Genomic DNA, 18032 nt, shown 5'->3' with positions numbered 1-18032 from the left:
GCCTTTCCAGAAGCCCCGCCCACTTCCTGCACTCGCCGCCTAAGTGCCTGCCCCGGGGAGGTAACAGCATAACTGTCCGACTCGTCACTCCCAAAAAGAGGTGGCTGGAACAACAGTTCCGCTTTCCCAGCTACTCGAATGCCTGGTGCACCTCCGGAATCCTAGGTTCTCATTGCTCTCGGACAGAGTTCTGCCTCCCCAGTACTCCCAAACTCCCAGTCTTGTGCACCAGTGAGGTCCAACTCTGAGGCTTCTTTCCTGAGAAAAATATTTGAAAGTCCGTTACTGTTTCCTGGAGGAGCTGAGAAGAGGACGCTCACTTCCGGCGTAGGGAGGCTTTCTGACCCGGAATGGAGGAGGCGGAGGAGCCGCTCTTGGAGGGGAAGAACGCGCTGCAACTGGGTAAGCGACCTGCGATGTCCGCGACCCTCAACCTTGGCCCAGATGGATCTGACGCTCTTTGGTCAGCTTTCTGCTCAGTCTCCTCTCCTCCCGATCCCAGGATCCTCCAGTGTCCTCAGAGTCGCTGGGGGCTTCTGAAGAACCCTTGAGCCTCCTCAAACCTTTCAGGGCCCCCCTTAGAGCCCTCACCTGTTCCTCGGGCTCCGCAGGCCCAGCTGGACCTGCGGTTTCCTCCCACACCTTTGCCCACCTCACACCTTCTTGGGCGGCTCCCTCACCGTCTTCTCTTCTCCCTGCAGCCCCCGAGCCGCGCCTGGGCCTGGACTTAGGATGGAACCCCTCTGGAGAAGGCTGTACGCAGGGCCTCAAAGACGTCCCACCCGGGCCGACCCGAGCCATCCTCGCTTTAAAGAGCCTCCCCCGGGGCTTGGCTCTTGGCCCCTCACTCGCCAAGGAACAGCGCTTGGGGGTCTGGTGTGTCGGGGAGCCCCTACAGCCCGGCCTGCTGTGGGGGCCGCTGGAAGAGGAGTCTGTCTCCAAGGAGAAGGGCGAGGGAGTAAAGCCACGGCAGGAGGAGGTATTGAAGGATAGAGCGGCTTCTCTCCGCCCTTGAAAATGTAGGGGAGGTTTGGACATTTCTAGACAGCTTTTCAATTTGAAGAAAGAGAGTATTTCAAGAGGTAGGAGGTGGTCTTATCCCTTCTCTTCAGGACTGCCTCCTCCTCTTAGCAGCAGCAGTTAAAGAATGGAGGTTCGAAAAGTTGTTTAAATTGGAATCGTATAGTGTCAGCAGTGAGGAAGGTCAAGAATTAAGGTTTTTGGAATTAAGAAAGCATGGGATCAAATTCCAGCCTTGTCACCTAGTTGGTTAAATTACGTGCCGCATTTAATTCATCTATGAAACAAAGCAATAGCTCTCTTGGGATTATATGGAGGCGCTGATGAAATAGTGAAGATAAAAGGTTTCACTGCACGATAAGTACCATTTTATTTTGTTTATTTTATTTTTCTTTTTTCTAAGACAGTCTTGCTTTGTCACCCAGGCTGGAGTGCAGTGGCACGATCTCACCTTACTGCAACCTCCACCTCCCAGTTCAAGTGATTCTCATGCCGCAGCCTCCTGACTAGCTGGGATTACAGGTGTGCACCACCACACCCAGCTAATTTTTGTATTTTTAGTAGAGACAGGGTTTCACCATGTTGGTCATTCTGGTCTCAAACTCCTGGCCTCAAGTAATCTGCCTGCCTGGGCCTCCCGAAGTGCTGAGATTACAGGTGTGAGCCACCGCGTCTGGCCCAATAAATACCATTTTAAAAAGCTGGTGTTCCTTATTACTTTTTATGCTTAGTCCTCACTGGAAGACAGTAATGTGTTCAATTTAGTAATTCTCCATACCCTTGGGAGGGAAGTGAGGAGACAGACTTTTTGGTCCTTACTGAATGAAGAATCAGACAGCACTCTCTTGTTAGAGGAGAACCAGAGGCTTGTAACCTTCCAGGAGTTTCATCTTAAATTTGTCCCAGGAAAGTTTCATCTAGTTTTTTTTTTTTTTTTTTTTTTTTTTCCCTACCCGACCCCCTCGAACACATTTGAGAAGGACTTTTGTTGGTTTATTTCAGAACCTGTCATTAGGTCCATGGGGAGACATGTGTGCCTGTGAGCAGAGTTCTGGCTGGACTAGGTAAGTCAGAGGAGAGTGTGTCATGAATATTCGTTCCTTTGAGGCTTTCTGTTGTGGCTTGGGATGGAACCGGACACTGACTGCCATTCCCTATTCAGTGCTCTTTTGCAGTGAATGTTCCAAAGGCGTGGCGTCCTTTAGGACCCAGACTGCCTGGGGACTGGGGCTTTCAGGGAAGACCACTTGAATAGTGAGCATCTCATAGCTGGCTGTTACTTTGCGTTGCAGCTTGGTGCAGCGGGGCAGACTGGAGAGTGAGGGAAATGTGGCCCCAGTGCGGATCAGCGAGAGGCTCCATCTGCAAGTGTACCAGCTGGTGCTGCCAGGCTTTGAACTGCTGCTGTGGCCCTGGCCTTCCTCTGAGGGCCCAAGTCTCACCCATCCCAGGCTGGACAAAGAGGCAGCTGTAGAAGTGGTGACAGAAGTGGGGTCTGCTGTTCAGCAGGAAGTGGCCTCCCACGGGGAGGATGCAGCAGAACCTTGCACAGGTATGTGTCAAATAAACGCTGGTTCCCCAGCAATTTCCCCACCAAAACAACCTGTTGATAAGGCAAAGCAGAGTTTATGGCTCATTGCGGTAAGGAAGGACACTATATAGAGTCTTAGTAGCTTTTCAAAATCTGTTTGAAGGTGGATGTTTCAACATGGGATAGGAGGGTGGGGCTTGATTACTATTGGGTAAGGATTGTGACTGAGTAGCTTAGGGTTGGTAGATACAGCAAGGTTAGAATTTTCAGGCAAGGGACAGTCTCGGACTATAAATTGTCATTCAGTGCTTTCTGTTGAAGAGCAACAGGTCTGTTCTTTGGAATAACAATATAGATATTTGCAACTTTTACCTTCTTAAGAGCTTCCTGGAATAGTAAGGAAGAGAGTAAGCTTTGTATGTACAGGGTTTCCAGCCTCCTATGTTTCTTCTCTCTGGTGTGGGGGTTCTTTTATGTTACAGATGAGCTGAGGTGGGAAGGGGTTTTTGTGTGTGTGTGTGTTTTTTTTTTAGATGGAGTCTCACTCTGTCACCCAGGCTGGAGTGCAATGGCGTGGTCTCAGCTCGCTGCAACCTCCACCTCCCAGGTTCAAGCGATTCTCCTGCCTCAGCCTCAGCTCATTTTTTTTTTTGTATTTGTGGTAGAGATGGGGTTTCACCATGTTGGCCAGGCTGGTCTCGAACTCATGGCCTCAAGTGGTCTGCCTGTCTCGGCCTCCCAAAGTGCTAGGATTACAGGTGTGAGCCACCATGCCTGGCTGGAAGGGGGTCTTGAATCACATTCTAAATATGTGTCTCCAGGGGGCGAACAAGGGGATCCTTCATCTGGGATGGCCTTATTCTAGCGATTATCCAGATAGCCGGGACCCCATGGCTCTCAGGAGTGCATCTCCAAAAGGCGCCTAAGGCTGGACAGGAAGATGTATGGAGTGTGCACCCCATGCTCCAGGGAAGAGATTGGCATCATTGCTCCCTCTAAAGCTTAGGGACTGGGTGGGAGAAACATCTGTTCCTGTAATTCCCTGGTAACACCACCGGGATTGAAGCTCCCTAACCCCAGCACCCCATCCTTGCCTTCAGATCCTGGTTCCCACTCACCCCCTGGCATCCAAGCAGAGAGTATGGTGAGCCCTGGACTTAAGTTCCCAACCCAGGACCAACTTTCCAAGGATAGCCAGCCACTTGGCCCATTGCTTCAGGATGGCAACGTGGATGAGGAATACCCGCCCCAGGCACAGATGCCACCTGAACTTCAGAGCAACTCGGCTACTCAGCAGGACCCAGATGGCAGTGGAGCCAGTTTCTCATCTGCCAGGGGCACCCAGCTGCGTGGCTACCTGGCCAAGAAGTTACACAGCCCCAATGATCAGTGCCCACCCAGAGCAAAGGCCCCAGAGCCTGGAGCCCAGCAGCCTGGCTTCTCTACTCTCTCACGGAGCCCTCCTGGCCCAGCAGGAAGCTCCCCAAAGCAGGGGCGACGGTACCGGTGTGGAGAGTGTGGCAAGGCATTCCTGCAGCTGTGCCACCTAAAGAAGCACGCATTCGTGCACACAGGCCACAAGCCCTTTCTTTGCACTGAGTGTGGCAAGAGCTATAGCTCAGAGGAGAGCTTCAAAGCCCATGTGCTGGGCCACCGTGGGGTGCGGCCCTTCCCCTGCCCGCAATGCGACAAGGCCTATGGCACCCAGCGAGACCTTAAAGAGCACCAGGTGATACATTCAGGTGCCCGGCCCTTTGCTTGTGACCAGTGTGGCAAGGCCTTTGCCCGCCGGCCCTCCCTGCGGCTGCATCGCAAGACCCACCAGGTGCCAGCCGCCCCTGCCCCTTGCCCATGCCCTGTGTGTGGGCGACCCCTGGCCAACCAGGGCTCCCTGCGGAACCATATGAGGCTCCACACAGGAGAAAAGCCCTTCCTGTGCCCGCACTGTGGCCGGGCGTTCCGTCAGCGGGGCAACCTGCGTGGGCATTTGCGGCTCCACACCGGAGAGCGTCCTTACCGCTGCCCGCACTGTGCCGATGCCTTCCCCCAGCTGCCTGAACTGCGGCGCCATCTCATCTCCCACACTGGGGAGGCCCACTTGTGCCCCGTGTGTGGCAAGGCCCTCCGAGACCCACACACGCTCCGCGCTCACGAGCGCCTGCACTCTGGAGAGAGGCCCTTTCCCTGTCCCCAGTGTGGCCGTGCTTACACGCTGGCCACCAAGCTGCGGCGCCACCTCAAATCTCACTTGGAGGACAAGCCCTACCGCTGCCCCACCTGTGGCATGGGCTATACCCTCCCGCAGAGCCTCAGGCGGCACCAGCTCAGTCACCGGCCCGAGGCGCCCTGCAGCCTACCCTCTGTGCCTTCTGCTGCTTCTGAGCCCACCATGGTGCTCCTGCAGGCTGAGCCACAGCTGCTGGACACACACAGAGAGGAGGAAGTCTCCCCTGCCAGGGATGTTGTTGAGGTCACCATTTCAGAGAGCCAGGAGAAGTGCTTCATGGTGCCAGAGGAGCCGGGTGCCGCCCCCAGCCTGGTGCTAATCCATAAGGACGTGGGCCTTGGCGCCTGGGCAGAGGTGGTGGAGGTGGAGATGGGCACCTGACAGCTTTACCTTTTCCTGACACGGTTCCATAAAGACCTGTGCTTTCTCACTGCTGCGTGTCTGCATCTTCTTTCTTGGGGTTGCCTAGTAGGGATTAGAGTCTACTATGAGAGATCAAGGACTTCCCTTCCCGCTTAAGAACCACCAAATCGAGTTCTAAGCCTGCTAGGTCAGACCTCTTCTGAAGCAGAGGTCTTTGTGTTGACATCCGGTAGAGCTTGTTCCGCCTCCTTCCCTAGGAGCACCACAGGGTGCTTATTGATTAAGCACTGCTGCAGGCACCCAGTGAGGCAGTGGTCGTTGGCAGCGCTACTGCTGCCTGGGTGCTTAGCGCTGGGATGGTCACACCCATAGAGCTCCTTGAGGGACGGGCACTTCAATTTGGAAGCAAATTGAATGGCTGTTAAGACTGAACACCTTAGGAGGTGACTAGAGCCAGATCCGTGCCCCTCTGTGTGCCTGCCTGCTCTAAAGGCAGCCCTGTTCAGGGAAGGACGTGTGTTTTGCATTGACTGTGACCTGCACTGTGCTAGGCACTGGGGCACAGCTATAGACATGACAGGCTGTACCCTTTACTGATCACCCATGCTGGGGGCAGGGAGGCAGAAATCACTGGATGAAAGTTTAAAGGGGCATAGCTGGGTACTGTGAACTTGTTTAATGGGGCAATTTAATGTGGTCTAGGGTGCCAGGGAAGATGTCCCCAAGAAGAAGAATGTTCAGTCCTTACTGTGGGCTAGTGCTTTATATAATCCTCATAACAACCCTGTGAGGTAGGAGTAGTGGTTTTTTTCCTACAGATCAGGAAACTGAAGAGCAAAGAGCTTTAAGTATCCCGCCCAGGATCACAGTGCTACAAGTGTGTTCAGATCCCAGCCCACAAAACCTCGCACCGGCGTCAGGCTCTTCACTGCTGCACTCTCCTGCCCCATGTTTCAGCTGTGGCTCGATGGATGCGGAGGTGGGAGGGGAGGTGGGAGGGGAGGTGGTGAGAGACTGGTAGGTCTGAACTACTGGGACCAATATGGCTGGGCGGGGAAAGACAGGGAGAGGGAGGAGGGCCAGATCACATAGGATCATGGCTCAGGAGTTTGGACTTTATTTTCAGGACATTGAGGAGTACTTTGAAGGGTTTTGAACGGGAATAACAGGATCAAAATTGTGTTTGAAAAGACAACTAGGAAATGGATTGGAAAGCAAAATGAAGTTGTGGCAAAGTCAATTAGGAGTCTGCAGGGTGCCTGGGAAAGGGGTGGTAGCTGTGGAAACACAGAGAAATGGAATCATCCACCCAGCATATATTTACTGAGTGCTTCCTGAATGCTAGTTGTTAGGGATGTAGCAGTGACTGTTTCTGTGTTCACATTAGCTCACCTTCTAGCATGGAAAATGACAAATGCATGTCAGATGGCAGTAAAAGTGTTAAGCGTATTAAAAGTAATGCAGGGTGGCCGGGCACCGTGGCTCATGTCTGTAATCCCAGCACTCTGGGAGGCCAAGGTGGGAGGATCACTTGAGCCCAGGAGTTCAAGACCAGCCTGGGCAACATAGCCAGGAGTGGTGACACGCCCTTGTGGTCCCAGGTACTCAGGAAGCTCATGGTGGAGGATTGCCTGAGCCCAGGAGGTCGAGGCTGCAGTGAGCTGTGATCAAGCCACTGCACTGGAGCCGGGGTGACAAAGAATGGGAGTGGGATTTACAGAAGGTGGTCATCAAAGGCCTCTAAGAGCAAGGCTTAAGCAGAGGACTGAATAATGGAGAGGAAGATGTCGGGGAGGAGCTGGATTCTGAGCAGGGCACAGTGAGGACAAGCCCAGTGTAGACAGCAGGAACAGGGAGACCAAGACAAGAGTGTGGAAGGAGATGAGGTCAGAGAGGCGCCGCAGAGGCTGGGTTAGGGTTGTTGGTGGGTGGCTATGTGCTCCAGGAGGCACAAGCGACCCAATTCAAAGACAGTGGAAAAGAGGGAGGTCTGACTCAAGATTTCTTTGTTTTTTTAATTTTGTTTTGAGATGGAGTTTTCCTTTGTCTCCTAGGCTGGAGTGAAGTGGTGTGGTCTCGGCTCACTGCAACCTCAGTCCCCCAGGTTCAAGCAATTCTCCTACTTCAGCTTCCTTAGTAGCTGGGATTATAGGTGCCTGTCATCATGCCCAGCTAATTTTTGTATTTTTAGTTGAGACGGGGTTTCGCCATGCTGGCCAGGCTGGTCTCGAACTCCTGACTTCAGGTGATCCACCCTCCTTGGCCTCCCACAGTGCTAGGATTACAGGCATGAGCCACAGCACCCAGCCTCAACATTTCTAAAGTAAGTAGGTAAAGGTGGGACCCGGGACAATTATGATTTGGGTTTGGGATGAGTTCTGAGTTTGAACTCATCCCAAAGGAGGTCAGCAAAGGGGTTCTTGGGATGTAAATGAAACCTCACATGCAGCAGCCCTCAGAGAGAATAGATGATAAATGTTTCTGTCAGACCTTTAAAGGTGTCAGACTTGGCTGGGCATGGTGGCTCACACCTGTGATTCCAGCACTTTGGGAGGCCAAGGCAGGAGGATTGCTTGAGCTCAGGAGTTGGAGACCAGCCTGGCCAACATAGCGAAACACTGGCTCTATTAAAGATACAAAAATTAGCTGGGTGTGTTGGTACATGCCTGTGATCCCAGCTACTCGGGAGGCTGAGGCATGAGAATCACTTGAATCCAGGAGGTGGAGGCTGTAGTGAGCCAAGATCACGCCATTGCCCTCCAGCCTGGGCAACAGAGTGAGACTCTTTCTCAAAAAAAAAAAAAAAGACTGGGCACGGTGGCTCATGCCTGTAATCCCAGCACTTTGGGAGGCCGAGGCGGGCGGATCATGAGGTCAGGAGATCAAGACCATCCTGCCTAACACGGTGAAACCCCGTCTCTACTGAAAATACAAAAAATTAGCCGGGTGTGGTGGTGGGCACCTGTAGTCCCAGCTACTGGGGAGGCTGAGGCAGGAGAATGGCGTGAACCTGGGAGGCAGAGCTTGCAGTGAGCCGAGATCGCGCCACTGCACTCCAGCCTGGGCAACAGAGCAAGACTCCGTCTCAAAAATAAATAAATAGGCCGGGTGCGGTGGCTCAAGCCTGTAATCCCAGCACTTTGGGAGGCCGAGATGGGCGGATCACGAGGTCAGGAGATCGAGACCATCCTGGCTAACACGGTGAAAACCCGTCTCTACTAAGAAATACAAAAAACTAGCCGGGCGAGGTGGCGGGCGCCTGTAGTCCCAGCTACTCGGGAGGCTGAGGCAGGAGAATGGCGTGAACCCGGGAGGCGGAGCTTGCAGTGAGCTGAGATCCGGCCACTGCACTCCAGCCTGGGCTACAGAGCGAGACTCCGTCTCAAAAAAATAAATAAATAAAAATAAAAAAGACTGGGTGCAGTGGCTCATGCCTGTAATCCCAGCACTGCACTCCAGCCTCAGTGACAGAGCAAGGAAAAAAAAAAAGTTCCATCTTAAAGGTGTCAGACTCAGACTCTCAGTTAATCTTTTGTAGATCTGGACAAGGGAGGGCTCAGAGAAAGCCTGGCTGCATCCATGTAGTGTTTTTTTGTTTTTTTGTTTGTTTGTTTGTTTGTTTTTTGAGATGGAGTCTCTCTTTGTCGCCCAGGCTGGAGTGCAGTACCACAGTCTCAGCTTACGGAAAGCTCTGCCTCCTGGGTTCATGCCATTCTCCTGCCTCAGCCTCCCGAGCAGCTGGGACTACAGGCGCCCACCACCATGCCCGGCTAATTTTTTGCATTTTTAGTAGAGACAGGGTGTCATCATATTGGCCAGGATGTTCTTCAACTCCTGATCTCAAGTGATCTGCTTGCCTCAGCCTCCCAAAGTGCTGGGATTACCGTGCCTGGCTCCCTTCAGTTTTCTCTGCAGATGCCAATCTCCCCTACACAAGACAGTTTTTCAGCTATTCTTGTATTTCCAGCCGTCCTGAATAGCCATCTTGAAATATATCAAAGAAGTATATTTTGGGGTGAAATATTTTGGTTTCCTTCAATACAGAGAGCAGGGAGGAAGACCAAGGCCAGGGTGGGCTAGCGCTTCAGGTTCAGTGACAGGAGATAGGCCTATCAGGGGACACTAAAAATCACCCAGTGAAAGAGAAAAACCTACAAAGTGCTTGCCATTGAAGCTGATGGGAAAGTTTCAACAAAGGGGATGTGGTCAGCAATGTTCACTGCTATTGGGAGAGTTGAAGTTTATGGAAGTCCTGGCAAGCTGAGGGAGAGCCGGGGGAAGCCAGATGGGATTGCCTTGAGGAGGGGCGGGAGGCAAGAGAGATGGAAAAAATAGACTTGCTTGTTTTATGCCTCTACTGTCCTGCAAAATAGGAATTGTGGTCCCTGTCTTAAAGATAAAGAAACTAAGGCAGAGGGACACGGTAGCTCACGCTTGTAATCCCAGCACTTTGGGAGGCTGAGGCAGGCGGATCACCTGAGGTCGGGAGTTCGAGAGCAGCCTGACCAACATAGAGAAACCCCGTCTCTACTAAAACTACAAAATTAGCTGGGCGTGGTGGCGCACACCTGAAATCCCAGCTACTTGGGAGACTGAGGTAGGAGAATTGCTTGAACCTGGGAGGTGGAGGTTGCGGCGAGGCAAGATCGTGCCACTGTACTCCAGCCTACACAAAAAGAGCGAAATTCCGTCTCAAAAAAAAAAGAAAAGAAAAAGAAAAGAAACTAAGGCTCGGAGAGGACGCCAAGATCACACCATCAGTGAAGCAAAGCCAGGACTTTTTTTTTTTTTTTGAGACAGAATCTCACTCTGTCGCCCAGCCTGAACTGCAGTGGTGCAATCTCTGCTAACTCTACCTTCTCCTCCCAGGTTCAAGCGATTCTCCTGCCTCAGCCTCCCGAGTAGCTGGGATTACAGGTGTGTGCCAACATGCCCAGCTATTTTTTGTAGTTTTAGTAGAGATGGAGTTTTGCCATGTTGGCCAGCCTGGTCTAAAACCCCTGACCTCAAGTGATCCACCTGCCTCGGCCCCCCAAAGTGCTGGGATTACAGGCGTGAGCCACCACGCCTGGCCAAAAGCCAGGATTCTAATGCAGGTGGTTTTCTGGCTTTGTGGCACTTGGCCACGATGTCACCAGCAGCCCCATGCTTCTTGGTTTGCCACTGACATTAACCCAGTTGCCTGCCCAATCTGAATAACTTCTTGGCAAAGCATAAGCCTAAAATTGTCCAAGGGGCGGGAGGACAGCAGGAAATCGTGGTGATCTGTGAAGAGAAAGGCCACACTGTCCAAAGCCTGAGAAACAGCTGCTAAGATTAGTTCTGAGTCAGCCTACCCTGTGACTTGGAGCCTGCTCCACTTCTTTTCCAGCTCCTGACTCAGGCAGGCCCACTTCAACTCAGGGGACCGCTCAGCAGTGTCTACCTAGTGTTTTAGGCATCCTGGGGACACGCTCCTTGCTTGAAATTGAACTGTGCAGGAAGTGGGGATGCTTTGGACTGTCGGGGAGGCCTGTCAACACCCCACAGCACCCCCAGGCCAACAGCTGAGATGCCCACACTCCCTTTCCACATCCCCCACACAGATGGAGAATTTTTCCTCCATTAAAGCCATCCCTGGTACACGGTATATGGAGCAGGGTCAGAATAAAGCCAACGGATTGGAAGGCAGGTGATTCGGGAGTCTCTGCTCTGGCAACACACATGGCTCAAGTGAGAATGGGCGTTACCTAGCATCTCCCAAGCTCCTCATGTTAAGTTACCCATAAGAAAACAGAGGCTGCGACACAAGTCACCTGCCAGGGTCAGAAGACCAGTCAGTAGCAGAACCAGGACAGAATTCCGGCCTTTTGACTCCTAATTTAGTGCTCTTCCAGCTCAAATAAAAGGCAGACCATTCTTGGAAAGATTAATCACTGGAATATTTTTTTTCACTGAGAAAATATTTTCAGGAGTTCAAGGCTACAGTGAGCTATGATTATACAACTGCATTCTAGCCTGGGCAACACAACAAGACTCTTTCTCTCTCTCTCTCTCTCTCTCTGTCTCTCTCTCTTTTTTTTTCTCTCTCTCTCTCTCTATATATATTTCCCTCTGATTTCAATATACTTTTCATTTTATTTATTTTTTGAGATGGATTTTTTTTTTTTCTGAGATGGAGTCTTGCTGTATCGCCCAGGCTAGAGTGCAGTGGCACTGTCTCAGCTCACTGCAACCTCCGCCTCCTGGGTTCAAGCAATTCTCCTGCCTCAACCTCCTGAGTAGCTGAGATAACAGGTACCTGCCATGATGCCCAGCTAGTTTTTGTATTTTTAGTAGAGACAAGGTTTTAACCATGTTACCAGGCTGGTCTCGAACTCCTGACCTCAGGTGATCCACCCGCATTGGCCTCCCAAAGTGCTGGGATTACAGGCGTGAGCTACCACACCCAAACTGTTTTAGGGGTTTCACTATGTTGGCCAGGCTGGTTTTGAACTTCTGTCCTCAAGTGATCCACCTGCCTCAGCCTCCCAAAGTGTTAGGATTACAGGCGTGAGCCACTGTGCCTGACCTATTTATTTATTACTATTATTTTTGAGACGCCTCACTCTGTTACCCAGGATGGAGTGCAGTGGTGTGATCTTGTCTTACTGCAACCTCTGCCTCCCGGGTTCAAGGGATTCTCGTGCCTCAGCCTCCCAAGTAGCTGTGACTACAGGCATGCACCATCATGCCTGGCTAATTTTTTATATTTTAGTGGAGACAGGGTTTCACCATGTTGCCCAGGATGGTCTGGAACTCCTGAGCTCAGGTGCTCTGCCCGCCTTGCCCTCCCAAAGTGCTAGGATAACAGGCGTGAGCCACTGTGCCTGACCACGTATAATTTTTATTAATTATAATGTTGAAAGTCCCTTTATTCCACACCTCTCCTCTCCTTCACTCCTGATAGGTCATTTTAAATGATTTGATGTGTATACTGAATTTGGATGCTTCTCCTTGCTATAGGGCAAAGACACTAATAAGATGTTGCTGGAGCCTTTTCACAGGTGCAAGTCAATCCATGCAGTGTCTTTTTTTTTTTTTTGAGACGGAGTCTCGCTCTGTTGCCCAGGCTGGAGTGCAGTGGCCGGATCTCAGCTCACTGCAAGCTCCGCCTCCCGGGTTTATGCCATTCTCCTGCCTCAGCCTCCCGAGTAGCTGAGACTACAGGGTCCCGCCACCTCGCCCGGCTAGTTTTTTTGTATTTTTTAGTAGAGACGGGGTTTCACTGGGTTAGCCAGGATGGTCTCGATCTCCTGACCTCGTGATCCGCCCATCTCGGCCTCCCAAAGTGCTGGGATTACAGGCTTGAGCCACCGCGCCCGGCCCATGCAGTGTCTTTAACTGCTGAACCCAAAATCAGAAAGTGAGGGCCATCGAGGCTCTTCTGTCCTGATTTGCAACTTTAGTAGTGCAAGAAAGAAATCTTAGAATAAAATGTGGATACTGTTTGGCCGGGCGCAGTGACTCACATCTGTAATCCCAGCACTTTGGGAGGCTGAGGCAGGTGGATCACAAGGTCAGGAGATCGAGACCATCCTGGCTAACACGGTGAAACCCCATCTCTACTAAAAATGCAAAAAATTGGCCAGGTGCGGTGGCGAGCACCTGTAGTCCCAGCTACTCGGGAGGCTGAGGCAGGAGAATGGCGTGAACCCGGGAGAGGCGGAGCTTGCAGTGAGCCAAGATCTCGCCACTGCACTCCAGCCTGGGCGACAGAGCCAAACTCTGTCTGAAAAAAAAAAAAAAAAAGTGGGTACTGTTCAGAGACCTTTGGAGATTGCAAGGCATCACAGATCATAAAGAGCTCCATCTCTAGATGTGTTCAGGAGTGGGTTGGGGCTCTGACCTTGACTAGCTGCATCAACTTGGACAAGTCACTTCGCTTCCCTGTGCCTCAGTTTCCTCATCCATAAAATGGGGATAAGTATAGTACCTACCTCATAAGTCCTGCCTACCTGGCACATGGTGAGCAATTACTAAATTGTAGGCCTAGTCCCTGTAATCCCAGCACTTTTGGAGAACAAGGTAGGGGAATCACTAGAAGCCAGGAATTCCAGACCAGCCTGGCCAACATAGTGAGACTGTGTTTCTATAAAAAAAAAATATTAGCCAGGCATGGTGGTGCATGCCTGTAGTCCCAGCTACTTGGGAGTCTGAGTCAGGAGAATTGCTTGAGCCCAGGAGTTCAAGGTTGTAGTAAGCTATGATTGCATCACTGCTCTGCAGCCTGGCAACAGAGCATGACCCTGTCTCTAAAAATATAAAATTAGGCCAGGCGCAGTGGCTCATGCCTGTAATTCTAACACTTTGGGAGGCCAAGGCAGGTGGATCACTTTGAGCTCAGCAGTTTGAGACCAGCCCGGGCAATAAGGCGAAACTCTGTCTCTACTAAAATTACAAAAATTAGCCAGGAGAGGTGGTGCACGCTTGTAATCCCAGTTACTGGGGAAGCTGAGGCAGGAGAATTGCTTGAACCCAGGAGGCGGAGGTTGCAGTGAGCCAAGATCATGCCATTGCTGTGGGAGACAGAGCGAGACTCCATCTCAATAAATAAATAAACAAATTTTATAAACCGGCTTGGCATGGTGGCATGTGCCTGTAGTCCCACTACTCAGGAGGCTGAGGTGGGAGGATTACTTGAGCCAGGAGTTCAAGGCTGCAGTGAGCTATGATCACACCACTGCACTCTAGCCTGCTGTATGTACTCCAGCCTGGGCAACAGAGTGACACCCTATCTCAAAGTAAAGTAAAATAAAAATTAAAAAACAAATTACTAAATTTTACTTAACAGTATTGTCATCAGTCCTCCTAAAGCAAAATTAAGGGACTTAACATGTGTCCTTAGGTATAGTTGTTGGGGCAGACCAGCATCACCCACACAGTAGTTCTGTACTGTAGGTGCGGGTTCTCTGGGTCAACTTTATGGCCCAGTAAGGCTGTACTCTACCAGAATGTCAGGGCACAAGGGTTATGAGAGGCGAAAGTGTTGGTCTGAAGCGGGAGTCTGGGTTTCCATCCTAGCTCTACCACCAATTCTGTATGACCATCCAGAATGGTCTCTATGTGGTCAATTCTCCATGACCACATAGAGACGTGGGGCAGTTGGATGAAATTAATGGTTCCCAATCTTGGCTCTGTCATGGAACCGTTTGCTAACTTCTTTTTTAAAATATGGATCCCATATTTTAAAAGATTTTTACTAAATAGAAATTGACTTATACTTTTTTTTTTTTTTTTGCAATAGAGTCTCCTTTTGTCCTCCAAGCTGGAGTGCGGTGGCACGATTTCAGCTCACTGCAGCCTCCACCTCCCGGGTTCAAGTGATTCTTCTGCCTCAGCCTCCTGAGTAGCTGGGATTATAGGTGCCCACCAGGCCCGGCTAATTTTTTTGTATTTTTAGTAGAGACAGAATTTCACCATGTTGGCCAGGCTGATTTCAAACTCCTGACCTCAAGTGTTCTGCTCACCTCGGCCTCTCAAAGTGCTGGGATTACAGGCGTGAGTCACTGTGCCCAGCCGACTTACTCACATTTTCTAGTCAAAATAGAAAACTACTTAAGTCACTATCTACAGAAGGGAAAAAAAAAAAAAAAAAAAAGAAATAAGAAATAAAAAATTGAAAACTGCTGATCAGATTCAGAAAAACATAAGATTATTAACTACCTAAAGAGAAAAAATTTCAGCCGAAAGGGAAAAAAAATTCATTTTTGTCTTAATAAGGCAAAATCACAATTTTTGAGGTTTTAACAAAATATTTGCAGAAAGACAAGGCCACCCTGTAGAACGTGCACACAACCCTAGGCTTGGAAATGGCTGGATTTAGTAATATCTGGTCTTTCTCCATTCTGGCTAACACAGTGAAACCCCATCTCTACTAAAAATACAAAAAAATTAGCTGGGCGTGGCGGCGAGCGCCTGTAGACCCAGCTACTTAGGAGGCTGAGGCAGGAGAATGGCATGAACCCAGGAGGCGGAGCTTCCAGTGAGCCGAGATCATGCCACTGCATTCCAGCCTGGGCGATAGAGCGAAACTCCGTCTCTAAATAATACTAATAATAAATAAATAATATCTGGTCTTTCTTTGAGCCCTGAAATTCTCTAACACTATGTCTTGGAACATAATTTTACTGTTTTCAGTGGTTATAGAGATTTGCTTTACAACTTAGCATTGGTCTTTACCCATGATTTTGTCTGATGCCAACTTGTTGGGCAGGAATGCATCCCCCGCCCCCTGCTTTGTTATGGCCTTGCTCCTAGAGGGAAAGAACCTCTGCTTTAAGGCTGGGTGTGGTGGCTCATGCCTGTAATCCCAGCACTTTGAGGGGCCAAGGCGGGCAGATCACCTGAAGTCAAGAGTTTGAGACCAGCCTGGCCAGCATGGTAAAACCCTGTCTCTACTAAAATTACAAAAATTAGCTGGGTGTGGTGGCGCACACCTGTAATCCCAGCTATTTGGGTGGCTGAAACAGGAGAACTGCTTGAACCCGGGAGGCGGAGATATATATATATATATACACACACACACACACATATATATATATCTGCTTTAAGTGTGCAGGCACGTGTTTGTGCTGAAAGGCAGGAATGCCGAACTCGGCTGCATGGTAACAACTAGGACCTGCAGAGTTCCAAGGAGAATGAACAGTTGGTTCCTCAAGGCTGGGGGCTCGTATCAGACCCTGAAGACTAAGCATGTGCTGAGTCCATTGTGGTCCTGCACCCATGGTGGTACACTAAACACCTAACCTATATTTAAGTGTTTTTGTTTGTCAAAAAAATGTCTTTTTTTTTTTTTTGGAGTCAGAGTCTTGCTCTGTCACCCAGGCTGGAGTGCAGTGGCATTATCTCAGTTCACTGCAGCCTCCGCCTCCTGGGTTCAAGCAATTCTCCTGTCTCAGCCTCCCAAATTGCTGAGATTATAGGCACACACCACCATGCCCAGCTAATTTTTGTGTTTTTAGTAGAGACGAGGTGTCTCCATGTTGGCCAGGTCAGTCTTGAACTCTTGTCCTCAAGTGATCCACCTGCCTTGGCCTCCCGAAGTGGTGGGATTACAGGCATGAGCCACCGCGCCCGGCCTGCCTTGTCCCTTCTTAAAATGTTGTCCATTTGTAAGCTGCCCATTTCTTTGGGACATTGTCTCCATAAACTTCTCATAAAGCATCAGTGATTTCACCATTCTTCCACCCAAGCTTCACCATAAATTTGTTGTTTGTTCTTGCTTCAATTTTAGCAGAATTCCTTTAGCTCTGATAAGGGCTTGCTTCAAACTGATGTCTTATCCTTCTTAGTGCCTCAAACTACATCCTGTTCACTCATGTTATAGCAAGTTATTATGAGTTTATTTTGGTGCACAAAAATTTTTTTAAATCTATGCAGTGTTTTTCATAATACGTATTTTCCATGAACTTGTTGAAGACCCCTTGTAGATGTCTATTCTTTAAACCACCCAGTTTACTGTAATTTTTTTTTTTTTTTTTTTTTTTTTTTTGAGATGAAGTCTTGCTCTTTCACCTAGGCTGGAGTGCATTGGCACACTCTTGGCTCACTGCAACCTCTGCCTCCCTGGTTCAAGCAATTGTTTTGTCCCAGTCTCCCGAGTAGCTGGGATTACAGGCTCCTGCCACCACGCCTAGCTAATTTATGTGTTTTTAGTAGAGACAGGTTCTCACCATGTTGGCTAGGCTGGTCCCGAACTCCTGACCTTGTGATCGGCCCGCCTTGGCCTCCCAAAGTATTGGGAGTAGAGACATGAGCCACTGCACCCGGCCTACAGTAATTTTATAGCAGCCCGGACTAAGATAGCCATTTCTGGGTATAAGAATGTCATGCTCAGCAGGCCTGCAACTGTGAGTAAAAGTCTGCAAAGAGGAGGGGCAGTGGCTCATGCTTGTAATCCCAGCACTTTGGGAGGCCGAGGCAGGTGGATTACCTGAGGTCAGCAGTTCGAGACCAGCCTGACCAACATGGTGGAACCCCATCTCTACTAAAAATACAAAATTAGCTGGGCGTGGGTGGTACATGCTTATAATCCCAGCTACTTGGGAGGCTGAGGCAGGAGAATCGCTTGTACTCAGGAGGCAGAGGTTGCAGTGAGCCGAGATCGTGCCACTGCACTCCTTTCTGGGTGACAGAGACTCCATCTCAAAAAAAAAAAACCAAAAAACAAAACAAAACAAAAAAACCAACAGGTAGGTCGCAGTGGCTCATGCCTGTAATCCTAGCACTTTCGGAGGCTGAAGAGGGCAGATCACCTGAGGTTAGGAGTTCAAGACCAGCCTGGGCAACGTGGTGAAACTCTGTCTCTACAAAAATACAAAAATTAGCCGGGCATGATGGCGGGTGCCTGTAGTCCCAGCTATTCGGGAGGCTGAGGGAGGAGAATCGCTTGAACCCAGGAGGTGGAGGTTGCAGTGAGCTGAGATCTCGCTATTGCACTCCAGCCTGGGCGGCAGAGCGAGACTCCGTCTCTAAAAAAACAAAACAAAACAACAACAACAAAAACTCAAAATATATATTTGTATTTAATTTAATTTTATTTATTCTATTTTGTTTTATTTTAATTTATTTTTTTAGAAACAGGGTCTCATTGAGGCCAGGCATGGTGGCTCACGCCTGTAATCCCAGCACTTTGGGAGGCCAAGGTGTAGGTGGGCAGATCACCTGAGGTCGGGAGTTTGAGACCATCCTGATCAACGTGGTGAAACCCCATCTCTACTAAAAATACAAAAATTAGCCAGGTGTGGTGGCACATGCCTGTAATCCCAGCTACTTGGGAGGCTGAGGTAGGAGAATCACTTGAACAAGGGAGATGGAAGTTGCAGTGAGCCAAGATTGTTCCACTGCACTCCAGCCTGGGTGACAGAGCCA

General features: G+C 50.0%; 1 protein-coding gene across 2 annotated transcripts; it reads left to right on the top strand.

The window, feature by feature from the left end:
• Positions 1-68: 68 nt before the first annotated feature.
• Positions 69-5212, top strand: ZNF408 (zinc finger protein 408). 2 transcript variants are annotated; one of them, XM_025357667.1, is made up of 5 exons: positions 69-402; positions 702-979; positions 2023-2084; positions 2313-2572; positions 3652-5212. In XM_025357667.1, exons 1-5 carry the CDS (start codon positions 351-353, stop codon positions 5157-5159), a joined length of 2160 nt encoding a protein of 719 aa, XP_025213452.1. In that variant the 5' UTR covers positions 69-350; the 3' UTR covers positions 5160-5212. The 2 variants fall into 2 exon arrangements, with proteins under 2 accessions (XP_025213452.1, XP_025213453.1); XM_025357668.1 differs by lacking the exon at positions 69-402 and adding an exon at positions 417-441 and having other exon boundaries at positions 699-979.
• Positions 5213-18032: the final 12820 nt, after the last annotated feature.

This window comes from Theropithecus gelada, chromosome 14 (assembly GCF_003255815.1).
Source record: "Theropithecus gelada isolate Dixy chromosome 14, Tgel_1.0, whole genome shotgun sequence".
NCBI lineage: Eukaryota > Metazoa > Chordata > Mammalia > Primates > Cercopithecidae > Theropithecus > Theropithecus gelada.
This window is presented reverse-complemented; position numbering and strand designations above follow the sequence as displayed.

Excerpts from the sequence above, each read along its gene's own strand:
- ZNF408 (XM_025357667.1), top strand. The coding sequence starts at position 351 with ATGGAGGAGGCGGAGGAGCCGCTCTTGGAGGGGAAGAACGCGCTGCAA. Across the intron at positions 403-701 it reads GAAGAACGCGCTGCAACTGG|CCCCCGAGCCGCGCCTGGGC; the intron begins GTAAGCGACCTG and ends TTCTCCCTGCAG. Across the intron at positions 980-2,022 it reads TAAAGCCACGGCAGGAGGAG|AACCTGTCATTAGGTCCATG; the intron begins GTATTGAAGGAT and ends GGTTTATTTCAG.